The sequence below is a fragment of the Arachis stenosperma genome, chromosome 6, assembly GCF_014773155.1.
Source record: "Arachis stenosperma cultivar V10309 chromosome 6, arast.V10309.gnm1.PFL2, whole genome shotgun sequence".
Classification (NCBI taxonomy): domain Eukaryota; kingdom Viridiplantae; phylum Streptophyta; class Magnoliopsida; order Fabales; family Fabaceae; genus Arachis; species Arachis stenosperma.
This window is the reverse complement of record NC_080382.1, coordinates 13,704,807-13,720,973: the sequence shown is the minus strand read 5'-3', so window position 1 is coordinate 13,720,973 and position 16,167 is coordinate 13,704,807. Positions and strand designations below refer to the sequence as shown.

The 16,167-nt window shown below is 37.4% G+C and overlaps 1 protein-coding gene across 1 annotated transcript; it reads left to right on the top strand.

Annotated features, from left to right (window-relative positions):
* Positions 1 to 1,391: 1,391 nt before the first annotated feature.
* Positions 1,392 to 5,044, top strand: LOC130933482 (triacylglycerol lipase SDP1-like). Its single transcript, XM_057863118.1, has 3 exons — positions 1,392 to 3,211; positions 3,580 to 3,723; positions 3,950 to 5,044. Exons 1-3 carry the CDS (start codon positions 1,793 to 1,795, stop codon positions 4,847 to 4,849), a joined length of 2,463 nt encoding a protein of 820 aa, XP_057719101.1. The 5' UTR covers positions 1,392 to 1,792; the 3' UTR covers positions 4,850 to 5,044.
* Positions 5,045 to 16,167: the final 11,123 nt, after the last annotated feature.

Below are 16,167 nucleotides of genomic sequence, written 5' to 3'. Positions count from 1 at the left end.
TGGAGTGCTTGACTAGTAGGCAAGAAAGGAAGATTCTGTTGCGTTTAATTGACCTGGCCTATGGTCAATACTCAATAGAAATATAGAATTCGACGTGATAACAACAACTCAATTTTATTTTATTTATTATTACATTTATTTTGGAAAGATGATGACAATCATGATTTCATGGCTTGTACGTTTCGTTTGCGAACTGTGATCTCCAAACTATATTTTAATGTTTGGTAGAAAAAGATTTCATTACGTATATACATGTGTGGAAAAAGTCTTAACACTCATCATTCTTTCCTCCTTTTTTTTATAACTACCAACTTTTATTATGGCAGAAATTATTTTTAATATAAAAAAATGGTGTTTTGATTGAATATTAATATTTAAAATATATTATAGTATTATAGAAATTATTTAATACGTTCTTCACATAATGCAACACGTTTTTTACGTATTGACTAATATGTTGCTATGTGTCAACACACTTCCATATGTTGGCCAAAATATTATCATGTGTCCAATATACTTTTCACGTGTTGCAACATATTCCTCACGTATTGACTTTTCTTCTACAAAATCTACCTATCTAAAATTACACCAAATAATCCTATTTCCCAAAAAAATACCAAAATTTTTTTCACACAAAAAAAAATCAACCTTATTATGGTTTGTATTAAAAAGTCATGCGTTAATGCCATCCATTATATGGAAAATTTCTAGTTAAACTTTTGATATATATTTAAATTCATTTTAAATTCTAATGACGATCCTTTAATGAGTGAGAAAGTGAGAGTTGATGCATGCACAATGAGTGTGACAACTGACAAGTGTGAGTTGTGCTGCTTTGAAGAATAACGCGTATTGTGAGTCATAGGTGCCACCCATGACCCACCCTTCCACTCATGACCGAGAAGAAGACTATCATATGGATCTGGGCCCAATGGGATTGTTTTTTGAAGAAAGCCCATCTAAATTTTTTTCTAGGCCCATGAGAGGAGTCACTTTCGGTCACGTTTGGTTGTTCCCTTTCCTTTATCTCTGGGAAGTATGGAACCGAATGCTTGTGGGATTGGATAGGTTTGTGTGCATTATGCGAAAAGTTCCAAAGCTGCAATTCCCAATTCCCAAAGATATGGTTAGGTTTTCAGTTATCTCTAGTACCCACTACTTTTTGTTTAATACCAAATTTTATGACACACACCTTAAGAAAGTCTAGAAATAGTGAAATAAAATAAATAAATAAATGTTGATTTGAATGTTCAAATAACATTTTCCTATTATTGGATATGGTGCGTTCATGCATAGTATATTGGACTACGTGTTGTGTTGTGTCCTAGTCATCAATTCATTTTTTTGTGATTGGGGCTCTGCTTCTGATTCTGCTTCTTGACCCATATCCGAATCTTTTTATCTAATCTCATCCTTGACTCTTCTTCCCCCAACTTCGTTGCTTTCTTTGACTCCCCAACTTTATATCTTCTCAAATCCACCGTTTCGTTTCTCAGCTTCATTAAAGCTTTCATCTTTTCTTCACCTTCTATACTATACCACACTTCTTGGGTTTCTCCTTGTAGTTACAAGAAACAACAAAGATTTTCAGCTGCAATACTGTAATCTTGTTGTATTTAATGTTCTGTCAATTTGGTTGTTACTAATTTAGGGTTTATTTGGGAATTTTATGAGCTCTGTCGGTGGCTAAACTTAGAACTTCAACCTTTCGTTTATTAAATTCTCTTGTTGTTAATTATTCATTTGTTTAATTTAATCTAAACCCCTGGGGATTTTATAGTTTGCGATTTGAATGGATCATATTAGTAATGAGGCTCGAGTTGACCGTTTTCGAATTGGCCCTTCCGGCATACTTGGTAGGACGGTTGCTTATAGGGTTCTTTTCTGCAAGTCTATGTCAGAATTGAGGCACCGATTAGTTCATGTATTGTTGCATCTAATTTTTAGGTTTAAGGGATTTTTTGCACCCATTTTGTCATGGTTTCATCCAAGAAACCCTCAGGGGATATTAACAATGATGACAATACTTGCTTTCTTGTTGAAACGATATACTAATGTAAGGGCAAGTGCTGAACTAGTGTATAGGAGGAAGTTCTGGAGGAATATGATGAGATCTGCCTTGACTTATGAGGAGTGGGCTCATGCAGCTAAGATGCTCGATAAAGCGACTCAAAAGATGAATGAATCAGATCTTTATGATGTGGAATTGGTGAGGAACAAGCTCCAAGAGCTGCGCCACCGCCGGCAAGAGGGGTCTCTCAGAGACATAATATTTTGTATGCGTGCTGATCTTATTAGGAATCTAGGTAATATGTGTAACCCCGAGCTCCACAAGGGTAGGCTTCATGTGCCTGCCTTAATCAAGGAGTACATTGATGAAGTATCAACTCAGCTCAGAATGGTATGTGACTCTGATTCAGAGGAGCTCTCATTGGAAGAAAAGCTTGCGTTCATGCACGAAACTAGACACGCTTTTGGGAGGACGGCTTTGTTGTTAAGTGGGGGTGCTTCTCTTGGAGCATTCCATGTGGGTGTTGTACAAACACTTGTAGAACATAAACTATTGCCTAGGATAATTGCTGGTTCTAGTGTAGGATCCATAATGTGTGCTGTTGTTGCCACTAGGTCTTGGCCTGAACTTCAAAGCTTCTTTGAGGATTCGTGGCACGCATTGAAGTTTTTCGACCAAATGGGTGGGATTTTCACAGTTGTCAAGAGGGTTACAACATTTGGTGCTCTTCATGAGATCAGACAATTGCAAATAATGTTGAGGCATCTGACAAGCAATCTTACATTTCAAGAGGCTTATGACATGACAGGTAGAATTCTTGGGATTACAGTTTGCTCCCCGAGGAAGCATGAACCACCAAGATGTCTTAACTACTTGACTTCGCCACACGTTGTCATATGGAGTGCAGTCACTGCTTCTTGTGCTTTTCCTGGCCTTTTTGAGGCTCAGGAATTGATGGCAAAGGATAGAAGTGGTGAGATTGTTCCTTACCATCCTCCTTTCAATTTGGGTCCTGAGGAGGGATCCACTTCAGCGCGCCGATGGAGAGATGGTAGCTTGGAGGTTGATTTACCAATGATTCAGTTGAAAGAGCTGTTCAATGTCAATCACTTTATAGTCAGTCAGGCTAATCCTCATATTGCACCCTTGCTAAGATTGAAAGAATTTGTGAGAAATTATGGAGGCAATTTTGCTGCTAAGGTACATATTCATGGACTTACAGCTTACTATTGACTGTTGTACTACAAGCACATTTCATGATTTGTTCATGTGCATGTTTATATTTATTGTCATTGCATACGCTTGTTTCTGAAATATTATGCACATTGCACAATAGTATCTCATCTGTATCAAAATTTTAATCCCTTATGCAGGGAATTCTTAAATTCACACTATAATAAATTTGTGTTTACTTTCCCCGACTGATTTATGAAACAATTGTTTCCCTTGGCAGCTGTCATTCATAATTTCTAAATTCTGAGGCATCGTCATACATATTAATTATTGCATCTATAATATATTCTTAAGACAGTGATTTTAGCATTTTTAACATTTTTTTCAATTTTCAGCTTGCTCATCTTGCGGAGTTGGAAGTGAAACACAGGTGCAATCAAATACTTGAACTTGGCTTTCCATTAGGTGGACTTGCCAAGTTGTTTGCTCAAGACTGGGAAGGCGATGTTACTGTTGTTATGCCTGCAACTCTTGCTCAGGTATGTGTTTATGTAATCTTCATAGTTCATATTATCAGCTATGTATTTAATTTGAGCAATCGAAGTCACTTCGGTTATATTTTAACTCAAAGAAAAAGAGCTAATGGTTAACATCAAGTCTTTATTGCCAAACTTGTTGAAATTTTATTGTACTTAGATACATTCTTATATTTTGAGAAGTGTCCTGATATTTATCTTATATTATTTTACCTGTGTCCTACTCCAGTACTCAAAAATCATACAGAACCCTTCGTATGCGGAGCTTCAGAAGGCAGCCAACCAAGGGAGAAGATGCACCTGGGAGAAGCTTTCAGCCATAAAAGCAAACTGTGGAATCGAGCTTGCTCTGGATGAATGTGTTGCAGTTCTGAATCATATGAGAAGACTCAAAAGAAGCGCACAGAGAGCTGCTGCTTCTGCTTCTCACGGTTTATCCAGCAACAACAGATTCAATGCTTCAAGAAGAATCCCTTCATGGAATTGCATTGCACGAGAGAATTCAACAGGTTCCCTTGAAGACCTTACGGATGCTGCTTCCCCAGTGCATCAAGGTGTTAGTTGTTCCAATGGAGGCAATGGTAAAAACTGGAAGACCCACCGTGGCGCACATGATGGAAATGACAGTGATTCTGAAAGTGTTGATTTGAATACATGGACCAGATCTGGAGGCCCTTTGATGAGAACTACTTCTGCGAATAAGTTCGTCGACTTTCTCCGCAGCCTGGATGCTGATTCAGAGCAAAATAAAGGCCTGATGGCTCATTCTAACCCTCATGATTTCCAATATCACAGTCCTAGAAACACACCACCAGATTGTAGCTTTGATAGCGCAGAATCCGATCAGAAGGAACAAATCGGTAATAGGTTTGTTAACGGTTCTAGCATAGTGGTAAATGAAGGTGACCTTTTGCAGCCTGAAAGGATACATAATGGGTTTGTGTTCAATATAGTCAAGAAAGAAGAGTTAACACATTCAAATCGGTGTCATGATTTTGAAAATTACAGCAATGAAGCTGCTGAGAGTGTCCAAATTGAGTCTCCAGAAAAGGATATGGATGCTGCAAGCTCATCTTCTGAAAGTGGAGATGATGATCCTTTGGCAGCTAGGTCCCTAACTTGGACATAAAATTATGTTTCCATGGATCACAGCTTTATTTACAGTTAGAGATCAATTCTTTTCCACTTAGTCTTTAATTTTTAGGTCCATTTTATTCCACCTTGTAAGTAGTAGAAACTAGGAAATCCAATCTTGGGTTGCATTATTTATTTATGTAAATTATGTTTCTGATTTTGAAGGGAATATAGCTTTCAATTTGCTTTACTCATAAATGTAAGTAAGAAAAGAAAGAGATATATTGTACATTCTAATCCCAGAATGCATTGAAACTCTTAACTTTTTCCTACTTCTGATGATGATTTGAAATTCAATCAGTTTTTTAGTATTTTACATGAATAATGTTATTTTCTAATTTGAATGTAGGATATTGGAACAGTTGGATATGTGACATTTCTCAATAATATGATAATAATAGCCAACAACTTGACCATATTAAACTGCCATTTAACTTTTTGGTTGCCCTCCGTATTTCCTAACTCGACAGGTCAAGGGGGTTAATCCATCATGGATCTGAAGTTCATTTAAAAGTTTGTCGCATGCATCTGAATACTTGTTTAAACGGACAAGTGAGCTAACCATTCGACTAACCCAAATTGATTGTCATTTATTTATTTGGTATTATTCATTTAATTTGTTTTTATTAAACCTTAATGCAACAAGTTGAAAAAACAATTGGGTAGGCCTACAAAAGTAAGCCCAACCACTTGTTTCACTTGAAAGTGCAGCTTACTCTACTTGAACCATTAAAATCAATTGGAGAAACTATTTTCAAATATGAGGAAACTATTAAAGGAAAGGATACTCAAACCAAAAACCATTTATAGTAGACTCTAACAAGAAGATTAGCTGTAAACCTTTATAACACTTGCAACAAGATTAGTTTTTGGACAAATACAATGTTAATGTAATCCCTTCAATCATGCCGCTATGTCTAACAATCTGTGTTTATTTTTCCCTCATATATATGTATATATAATTTTAAAATTGTTATGTGAATATAAAAAATTAGTTACTATGTATTTATTAATTTAATTTTAATACTTAGTTGATTTAATAGTTCATTTTTTAGTATATATGTAGTAAGATACAATTTTTTTCTTTCTTTGTTTATGGTTGAGTTACAGAGAATGAATGATTGCATGATTGGAGTTGTAATAGTGTTGTTAGAGTCCTAATTCGTTTTAGTGAAATCAATCATTGTTGGATTTTTTATTTTTATAAATAAAATAAATATAATATTTATCAAAATAAATAATTTTTAGAGAAATTATCGAAATAAATCAATCATTGTACGTATTTCGTTTACACTATAAATGAAATATGACACGTAAGTGTGACACGTGTATATCTCGTTTACAGTGTAAACGAGATATGGTCTGTACGCCCCTATATATAGAAGTCGTTTAAAGCTGACTTTCGGGTCCAGTTTCACTTTTTCGACATCTTTCTCCCCTCTTTTAACCCTTTCTGACTATACCTTTGACCTGAGCGGCGATGGCGCGCCAAGTGGAGAATGACTGGGACATAAACAGGCTGAATGAGACGACACATTACGCAGAGGTGGTCGACTTCGAGGTTAGTTTCGTTATAGTTGTTAAATTTAATGATTTTGGCATTGTTAGGGTAGTCATGTAGATCTGAAACGTTGATATGTGAGTTAGAAGTTAGGTCTGTAGGCTTAATTTAGAACTCTATCTGCTTGTGCTAGGTTTGTATGACATAAATGTTATCAGTTTGGAACTCTGTTATTCCGGTGCTATGTTGTTTGTGTTTATAAATGTAATGTCATTACAGTATAACACTTTTTATGTTATTAATGTTTTCTATTTTTATTTTATAAGAAATTTAGGACTTTATTTGGTTGTATTATGTTATTTAATTTGTAATAAAAGTAATAATAAAAATAATTAATCTTGAGACTTTTGGGAGATAAATATTATCAAAGGTAAAATTAAATTTTTTAAATGTTAAAAAAATTTTATAAGTTATAATTGATTGTATATAATTTAAATATTATTTTTGTTTATTATTAATCAGAGGCATCGCCTCCTACTGTCCCGGGGAGTGAGTTATACTTTACCTCCACTGGACGCCATCGTCCCGTATTTGACTGTGGCCGGATTCGGCGACACCGTGCCACTCAGGGATTTTACTTTTGACAACTCCCTAATTTCGACACTAGTGGAGCGATAGCGTCCAAAGATGCACACGTTTCATCTCTCGTGGGGTGAGGTCACTATCACTCTGCAGAACGTGGCGTACCACTTGAGACTACGCGCACACGGTAACCCCGTGGGGGTGCCTCCGTGACTTTGGTAAGTGGTACCATACGGAGACGTGGGCGTTGGTGGAGCAACTCCTTGGTGCCAGGCCTCCCGTGGTAGCACAGCAGGCGGCTCAGAGGAAGGAGTCGTTTACGCTGAAGCTTGTGTGGCTACGGGATCGTGTTCGCCAGAAGCCCCAGACTGACGATCCTGAAACCCTCCGACAGTACGCCAGGTGTTATATCATGTTACTGATTGGAGGATATCTGATGACCGACAAGTCCAGCAATCTAGTCCACCTTCGTTGGCTACCGCAGCTCCGGGACTTTACGGAGTGTAGATCATTATCGTGGGGCTCCGCTGTGCTGGCCTGGACGTATCAGTCCCTATCTTTGGCAGCTCAGGGAGCGTCACGGACATCGTTGGCTGCTCTCCGTTGTTGATGTCATGGATATATCAGAGATTTTCCTAGTGATGTCCACCAGATAGAGGCGTTTACCAGTATCCGTTAGCTGCAATGTGAGAAATGTCTTTTTATGTATTTGAGTTAAATAACTTTGTCAAAACTTTTGGTATGTTACTCAATGAGCCGTATATGCTCTCCTTCGATGTGTTAGGTTGGTTGGATTGCCGCAGTAGAGCAGGGATCAGCATGAGGCCAGGGTCCTGCATTGGAGGGTTTCCCTTGACCAGCTACATTTCGACGAGGTTAGTTGTAAAATACGCACGTTTTTTATTTTGGATAATTAGATAGAAATCGTATGCTTTAGTATGATTGTTATATGGATAATTCGAAAATTTTCGTCTAACAATTGTATTTGTGTTACATTGAAAACTTTCTTTCTTCAGCTTGCATGGAGAGTCTACGATGATCCCGCCCTGCAGGCTTTGTGTCCGCCATGGTTTCATGAGGAGGAGGAGTGGGGGACATGGTTGTCAGTCGTCCCCCTATTTTGCTTCAATATCGTTCGTTTTCACCACGTTGATCAGGTGAAACGGAAGTTCAATGGAGAGTAGAAGGTACCAGGCACCCCAATAAATCTTGATAGATGAGATTGATGTTATATTTCTATTTACTTATCCGTTAAAAGATTTCAGTTATTATGACTTAAGGAAGTATCTAACACATCATCTTTATTGACAGGTACCTGACTACTACTGGTCGAGGTGAGGATGTATGGTGGCCACTCAAGCTGAAGGAGCGGTATGATATGTGGCACCAGAGGTTTGAGCCCGATCGGCGGATCACTGTGCAGCACACATTCGACACGAGGCCGACCCTGGAGTACTATGACTGGTAGCGTGGGGCTTGCCGGGTTAGACATCTATCAGGGCCCACTCAACGCTAGCGGCGGTGCACCCGGCAAGTGCATGTCGGTACGGATAGTGGAGAGATTGGAATAAACCACAATCACATGTGCCCTCCGATAGCCGAACCCGAAAGGAGCCCTGACGCCACCCCTCGAACGGCACTAGTTCCTCCATGACAAACACGAAGGCCCGCTTATCGCAATGGGTCACACACATCTTCGGAATGCCTTCCATATTCTTCTCAATGGCCGCTAAGAGTCTTTGTGAGAAGCGGTTTCCAGCTGCCAACTGGCTCTGCGCTTCACTACCCTTCGTAACAAACAACTTTCGCAGTCTCTCGTACGTGATACGTACGATGGCCGAAATGGGCAAGTAGCATGTCCCCTTCAACACAGCATTGATGTGCTCGAACAAATTGGTGATCATGTGTCCAAACCTCCGACCACTGTCGCAATGCTGAAGCCAGATCTCCTTTCTGAAGCGACCAGCTCAGTCCGCCAACATCAGGGAGACGCCCCTCAATGCATTCATGTACCACTCAAACCCGGCCTGACTTGGACGGTAAGCAGCGTTTATGAGGTATCGCTTGCCCTCGACTGACTTGAACCGGCTCATGAAATTCGCAACCATATGTCTGATACAGTAAGCATGGAAGGCCCTAAGGGGATGCCACCCACTATCATCAGCTCCAAGGGCAGCCTTGATGGCCTAAGATTTGTCCGATATAACTAGCAAGCCGTCTTGTGGGGGGACGTGGCGCCTCAAATTAGTAGGAAAGAATGACCATGACTCGGTGCTCTCAGACTCAACAATGGCAAAAGCAATTGGCAGTATGTTGCTGTTCCCGTCTTGTGCCACCGCTATAAGCAACACTCCACCGTACTTGCCATACAAATGCGTGCCGTCTACAGAGACAAATGGCTTGCAATGCTTGAAGGCCTCGACACATGACGAGAAAGCCCAAAATACTTTGTCGAACATGCAGCAGTCGCGCACCACCTTCGTAGTATGGTTTGACGCGTAGGTCACATATGGTGCTGTGAAAACAGCTCTGCAGTGCCTGAAGTAGTTTCGGCACCTTGTTGTACGACTCTTCCCAATCATCGTAGATCTGTGCAATGGCCTTCTGCTTCACCATCCATACCTTTCTGTATGAGGGTTTGAAGTGATAGCTTGTGTGGACCGCACCTTGCAAAATCGGGATACTGACAGACGGGTTGGACTAAATCATGAGCAATATCACTCTGTAGATGAGACTGCTATCTAACTAACGATAGTCTTGAGACATGGTGGATGCCAGAAAGCTGTGTGGCCCACCAAATCTCCAAACCTCCCTAGTCACAACAACAAAATATATTCTTACACAACATGTCTAGCCAAAATAACATATCATACAAAACTACTCAAATTCACAATTAAACTTGAACCTACCAGTATCCGAGATTCTGACGAAGGGCCACACGGAGGCTCCATTGACACCCACCGTCGGCTTCACGACATTGCACATGGTACTTTAACCGGTCGGACTCGATCACCCGGTACTCAGCACTCCTGCGAATACTGTAGTTCTTCACACCTTGAAGCACCGCTTCTCAGCTTTTGAACCTATGTCCAACCCGAAACTCCACACCGCCGTCTAGGTTGTAATCCACTCCACAGGTGTCAGAAACCGAGATCCTCTCATGCATGGCGTCCGGATCTAGACTGTGATAGTGACTTGGCACAGCCGATAGTGCCGGATTCGGGTGAGATGGAGGCAGCACATGGTGCGACACAGCCCCTGCAGGTGTCTCCGGCACAAACTCATCCTTATCGCCGCCATTGAAAGACTCACTGTCTCCACTATCCTCCACGTAGTCCTCGTCCGACTCCTCCTCACCCTCCTCTGCCTCATTCTCCGTAATCGCGACATGAATGGGCGGTGGTGCGAGAGGTCGATCATCTTGCACATACGTGTCCTGTGCGGAACTCCCACTACCACCGTGGCCCACCTCGATGGACAGCTCCATTACCTGTTCACACATGATCCTCCCGTGAATGTCGAACATCAATCGCACATGCTCGTCCCCGTGAAGTCGAAATAGCCGAAACCGGAAGACTCCATTTTCCATGGGTGCCAGCAACCTATACGCCACACTTCCGATTTCCCTCGTTTGTGTCCCCCGAAGCTTGCTCAATATCAAACTCTTCAAATCCGACAATGTCTCCACACGCTGAGTACGAAACAATATCATATCCTGACACTCAAATGTCACCCCGTTGTCGCCATTTCTCATAGGACAATTCGGATAAAGCTCCACAACTATGAATAGATTGTTACTGGTCATTCAGCTTTGTTTTTGAGAGAAACAAGATAGAGAAAGGATATAAAATGTGTGTGAAAAATATCAAGAATTACACATCCTTTTATAGATGTTGAATAAAGTCATATATATATCGTTTACAGTGTAAACGAAATGACGTTTTCATGTATCTCATTTACAGTGTATACGAGATATACACGTCCCAGCCATACTTACCATTCGTTACGTAAAAAATAATTCCGTTCAGTAAACGAGATATGATAAAATTATTTGAAACGGTAAATATTTGTAAAAATATTTATTTCGATAAATTTTATATTTATTTTATTTATAAAAATTAAAAATCCAATCATTGTTAGTTAAAAAGACGTGTGATATTAAATACTTAAGTACATCTAACGTAAATGTACTTGTCACACCAAAATAAGAAATGATGCCCCAACAAGAATTGGTGAGCCATATCATTGTTTATCATTTATCCTTATCTGCCCAACTCAATGAAAAAAAATTAAATAAATAATTTAAATATAAATAGAAAGAAAAAGATGAGCCGACTAAGATCACATGGCCGGTGCTCATGCAAAAGCCGACAACAAAATACAATGTCTTTTTTCAAACTTTTGAATTGCATTCCAAAAACATCGATTTTGTGGTTGAAGCAATAGCTAAAATGTTGCTTACTTTACAGTTCATATATAATTTCATAATATTTGTGGTTTGATAATTAAGAGATTTTTGTTGGTTAAGTTGTTATTAATTAAGAGATTTTTGTTGCGTCTTGATTTTGGGTTGACTCCTTTGTCTCCAATTTGTTATAACATATAAACAATAAGCTTTCGGTTTTCTATAATTTCATTAATTTGCCAGCTTATTTAGGTCAAATATTAATTAGTTCCGCTTTGTTAAGACAAAAGTCCTAAAACTCAATTTAGTTATGAAATTTTAATTTAAGATAAAATATATTTTTTATTCTGTTAAAATGTTTAAAAATATCTTTTAAATTTTATTTTATTTTAAATTTATTTTTAAAATTTTAATTTGTATCAGATATATCTCTACTAACTTAATTTTTAGAAAATTTAGATTTAATCTAACAATAATGTATAATAATTATATTTAGTTTATTTATGTTAAAAGTTATTTTTGTAAAACTATTTATAAATTAATTTTAAATTTTTAAAAAATTAATTGGTAAAAATATATTTGACATAAATAAAAAAATTTTAAGATAAAAATAAGATAAAATAAAATTTAAAAAATATTTTTAAAATTTTAAATAAATTTTAAAGATAAAAAATATACTTTTTCTTTAGTGTGTTACAATCCTAAACCTATTTATAATGATGTTAAATTTAATATCTTTGTAAAATGTTTTATCGACACAATTTTTTTGAGACGGGTTGTGTCCTCATTCCACTACACATGCATTGACAGAGGTTCCAGACATATGGAGTGTACTTATATATATATATATATATTTATGATAAGTTAATATTTAAAATGGTTTCTACAATTTGGCTTTCAATTTAATTTAATCTTTAAGAGTTTAATTGACTTTAATTAAATCCTGAAATTTTGACTCGCGTTTCAATTTGGTCCTTCTGTAACTTTTCGTCACCGAAAAACTGACTTGACAATTTTAGTTGACACTTGACACTACCAAAATGACGTCGTTTAACTTTTGATGGCCAAATTATTTAGAAACGACGTCGTGTGACATAAGAAAGGGGTTAAACCAAAACCCAAACGTTAACCACTTTAAAATGAAACCCCCAATGGACCCTTCTTTTTCCTCCTCTTCCCTTCATATACATACCCTCAGAGAAGAACCATAGTTGTCACTGTAACTAAAAGCTTGAAGCTTTTCTTACTTGTTTCGTCCCCCATTGGAAAGACTATTTGTCTGGAAATCACAATCTCTTCAAAAACAGGTTAGTAACAAAATGGTTGCTCTCAACATACGATGATCTGTTTTTTGTAAAATGTTGCATAGGGTTTGTTTTTCAATTTTTTCGCTCTATTTTCATCGGTGAAACTTTTGGAGGACTTTGGTTGATTACGATTGTTGATGATGGTAAAGTTATTATATGCTAGGGTTTAATTTTTTGTATGTATGTGACTGTGATCAACTGAATCTTATAATTTTTTGTATTCTCCGTTTAAAACACATATTGTAAGAGATAGATGGTGCACTTCTTATATTCAGATGTATCCTTTTTTATACAAGCTAAGCCTATTAGCTATGCACTATTTCTGGCATTTTGAGAATGAATTGTTGCATATTGTGACGGTGTAAAATTTTATACTTCTTTCATATAATCTCAGTTTTATATAACTTTTACAGTACACATCATTACCCAAGAGAACATAAAACTCAATTTCTAGTTTGTCATCAACTTTTAGGTCCATGAAAAAAAAATCAAATACATACTAATATTCATTCACATAATTGATATCACATTTACATATATTTCATCCCACCTAATCCAGAAGCTACAATCATAAATCCAAAAATAATGACAAACTAAGACAATATAATATTCCACATGCTTAAGATTCTAATTTCAGCTTCAACTGCACTAATTTTTCATTCCAGAGAAATTTTTCAATGATCTTCACTAACTGGAGTTTCATTTCTCCCAACTATGGCATCTTCTTCTTCACCATCTGCCCATTTAAAAATCTGCACCATCTCTTACCGGCAGTCTACAAAACCAAAAATCCAAAAAAAAATGAGAAAGAGCAACTACAAAACCAAGAAGAATTTGAGAAATGAGACACACAATCAAGTTGCAACAATTCAACCAACTCACATTATAGTTAGGGCATCCATAAAATAGTCTCTCTGGATTGAAATCTGTCCCAAATCATCGAAGAATAGGATGCAACCCACAACCGCACCAATGAAAAACCTTCCCACCTCTGTCACGGTTCATTTTTCATCCAGCTACTATGTGAACTAGTTCTACTAGAGCTACCAGTCTTGGCTGCTGCTCCCTAACATCCTTCTCAATTCTTGGAGAGACTCTTGCGATTTGAGAAAATTGGGGTTGTGATAAACCCCATTTTTAGGGTTTATCTTGTATTGAATTTAGAGTATTTTGATAACCTTTTCTAGCATTTAACCTATGAATTGGCATGGTTTTGTAATCTCTCCCGTATTTGTGCTCAAGTGTAAAAACATGCTTTTTAAGCCTTATTTTGATGAATTCTAGTTCCTCTTTGATTCCATAAGATGCCTTGATATGTTTGCTAGTAATCTCAGGTTGAAATAGGCTAGTCATGGATCAAGCGAGCAAGGAAGAAATCATGCAAGTGGAGAGAAGCACAAAAATCAAAGAAATTGATCTCGACCAAGCACGCGCATGCGCACAAGGCGCTCGCGCGCACATTGCAGAATCGGCCAGGGACGCGCATGCGTACCGTGCGCGCACGCGTCGATGACAGCATATGACCTCATTAATGCAACACGTGCCTGGCGATTTGAGAGGGTTTCTGAACCCATTTTTGGCGCCAATTGCTAGGAGAAAAGAATAAAAAGGATGAAGGATTAAAGGGGAAAAAAGCTAACAAGTCTAGCATAGGATATACCTTGGATTAGTTTAGAATTAGTTTAGAGAGAGAAGCTCTCACTTCTCTCTAGAATTAGGATTAGGTTTAGTTCTTAGATCTAGGTTTTAATCTTTGCTTTCTTCTACTTCTACCTCTCAATTCTTTGTTGTTACATTCACCATTCTTCCATTCTTTTATTGCAATTTCCTTTATGTTGTTCTTATATTTTGTTGTAGATCTAGTATTGTTCCTTCTACATTCTTTCAATTCAATAAGAGGTAATTCATAATAAATGTGTCTTCTTTGCTTTTCTATTGTTGATCTCTTATTTTTGCAGTTGTAGATTCATTTAATTCTTGCATTTAATAATGATTACTTCTATTGCACTTTATGTGTTTGATGAAATGTCTCTTTCAGTTTTAGTGTAGGTTTTGTTCCTCTTGGCCTAGGTAGAGTAATTAGTGACACTTGAGTTATCTAATTTCTTTGTTGATTGATGATTAGAAGTTGCTAATTGATTTGAATGTCTCTAAAGCTAGTCATCTCTTTAGGAGTTGATTAGGACATGAGGAATAAAATTGATTCATCCACTTGACTTCCCTCCATAGTTAGAGGTTAACTAAGTGGTAGCAATGAACAATTCTCATCACAATTGAGAAAGGTAACTAGGATAGGATTTCTAGTTCTCATATCTTGCCAAGAGCTTTGTTAGTTATTAGTTTATTTTCATTGTCCTTTACTTTCATGCCTCTTATCAAAACCCCAAAATAACTCATGACCAATAACAAGACACTTTATTGTACTTCCTAGGGAGAATGACCCAAGGTCCAATACTTCGGTTTATAAATTTAGGGGTTTGTACTTGTGACAAACAACTTTTTGTATGAAAGGATTATTGTTTGGTTTAGAAACTATACTTTACAACGAGATTTCATTAGTGAAATTCTAAACCGTCAAAAATCCAATCATCAGGTTGCTAGGTTTTATTTAAAATTTAGGCGTTAAATTGATGCCTTCAAACATTTCGCCATGTCATCTAACTGCTATGGTGTCAGGTGTCAACCAAAATTGCCAGATTAACTTTTCGATGATGGAAAATGATGGACGAGCCAAATTGAGGTGCGGGTCAAAACTTCAGGGTACAATTAGAGTCAATTGAAACCTTGATAGATAAATTGAGTCGGAGATCAAAATTCAGGGGTAACTCATTTTTTATGGTAAATAATTTTCATATAAAAATTACATTATAAATCATTATATAGATTGATATATATTTGATTGAATATATTTGATTAAACTAACTATTAAATAATTAATAAGGGGTGGTGCTGAAGAAAAGAAGTAATATATGGTCCCCATATTAGAGAAGAAAAGCTAGAGTTGTGGTTTGAGCTCATGGGGTTGAAAATGAGTTGGGGTGTGCCGATTTTATTCGGAGGAGATTTCAACGAAATTTTGATGACTGAGGAGAGTGCGGGATGTAAAGCATTGTCACAGAGTAGTAATGAATTTAAAGAATGGGTGGCTAATATGGAATTGCTAGAACTGGAATTATTGTGCAGAAAATTCGTGTGGTATGGTGGGAGGAGCTGCAGTAGAATAGATAGAGTTTTTGTTGACAGTGAATGGCTAGAGGCTTTCGACATGCTCATTTTGAAGGGTTTGAATAAGTTGACGTCTGATCATTTTCCTTTATTAGTGAATTCAAAAGTGGTGGATTAGGGCCTTAAATCTTTTAGAACATTGGATGCATGGTTAACACATAGTAGCTTCGAAGAAACAGTGAGAAAATAGTAGGATAAATTGGAAGGAAGTAGCATAATTGACAAGATGGAAGCCTTGAAAAAGCCACTAAAAGTATAGAACAAAAAGAAGTTTGGGAACATTGATTCCCAAA

Coding starts and splice junctions, on each gene's coding strand:
- LOC130933482 (XM_057863118.1), top strand. CDS start 1,793: ATGGATCATATTAGTAATGAGGCTCGAGTTGACCGTTTTCGAATTGGC. Junction 3,212..3,579: donor GAGGCAATTTTGCTGCTAAG/GTACATATTCAT, acceptor TTCAATTTTCAG/CTTGCTCATCTTGCGGAGTT. Junction 3,724..3,949: donor TGCCTGCAACTCTTGCTCAG/GTATGTGTTTAT, acceptor GTCCTACTCCAG/TACTCAAAAATCATACAGAA.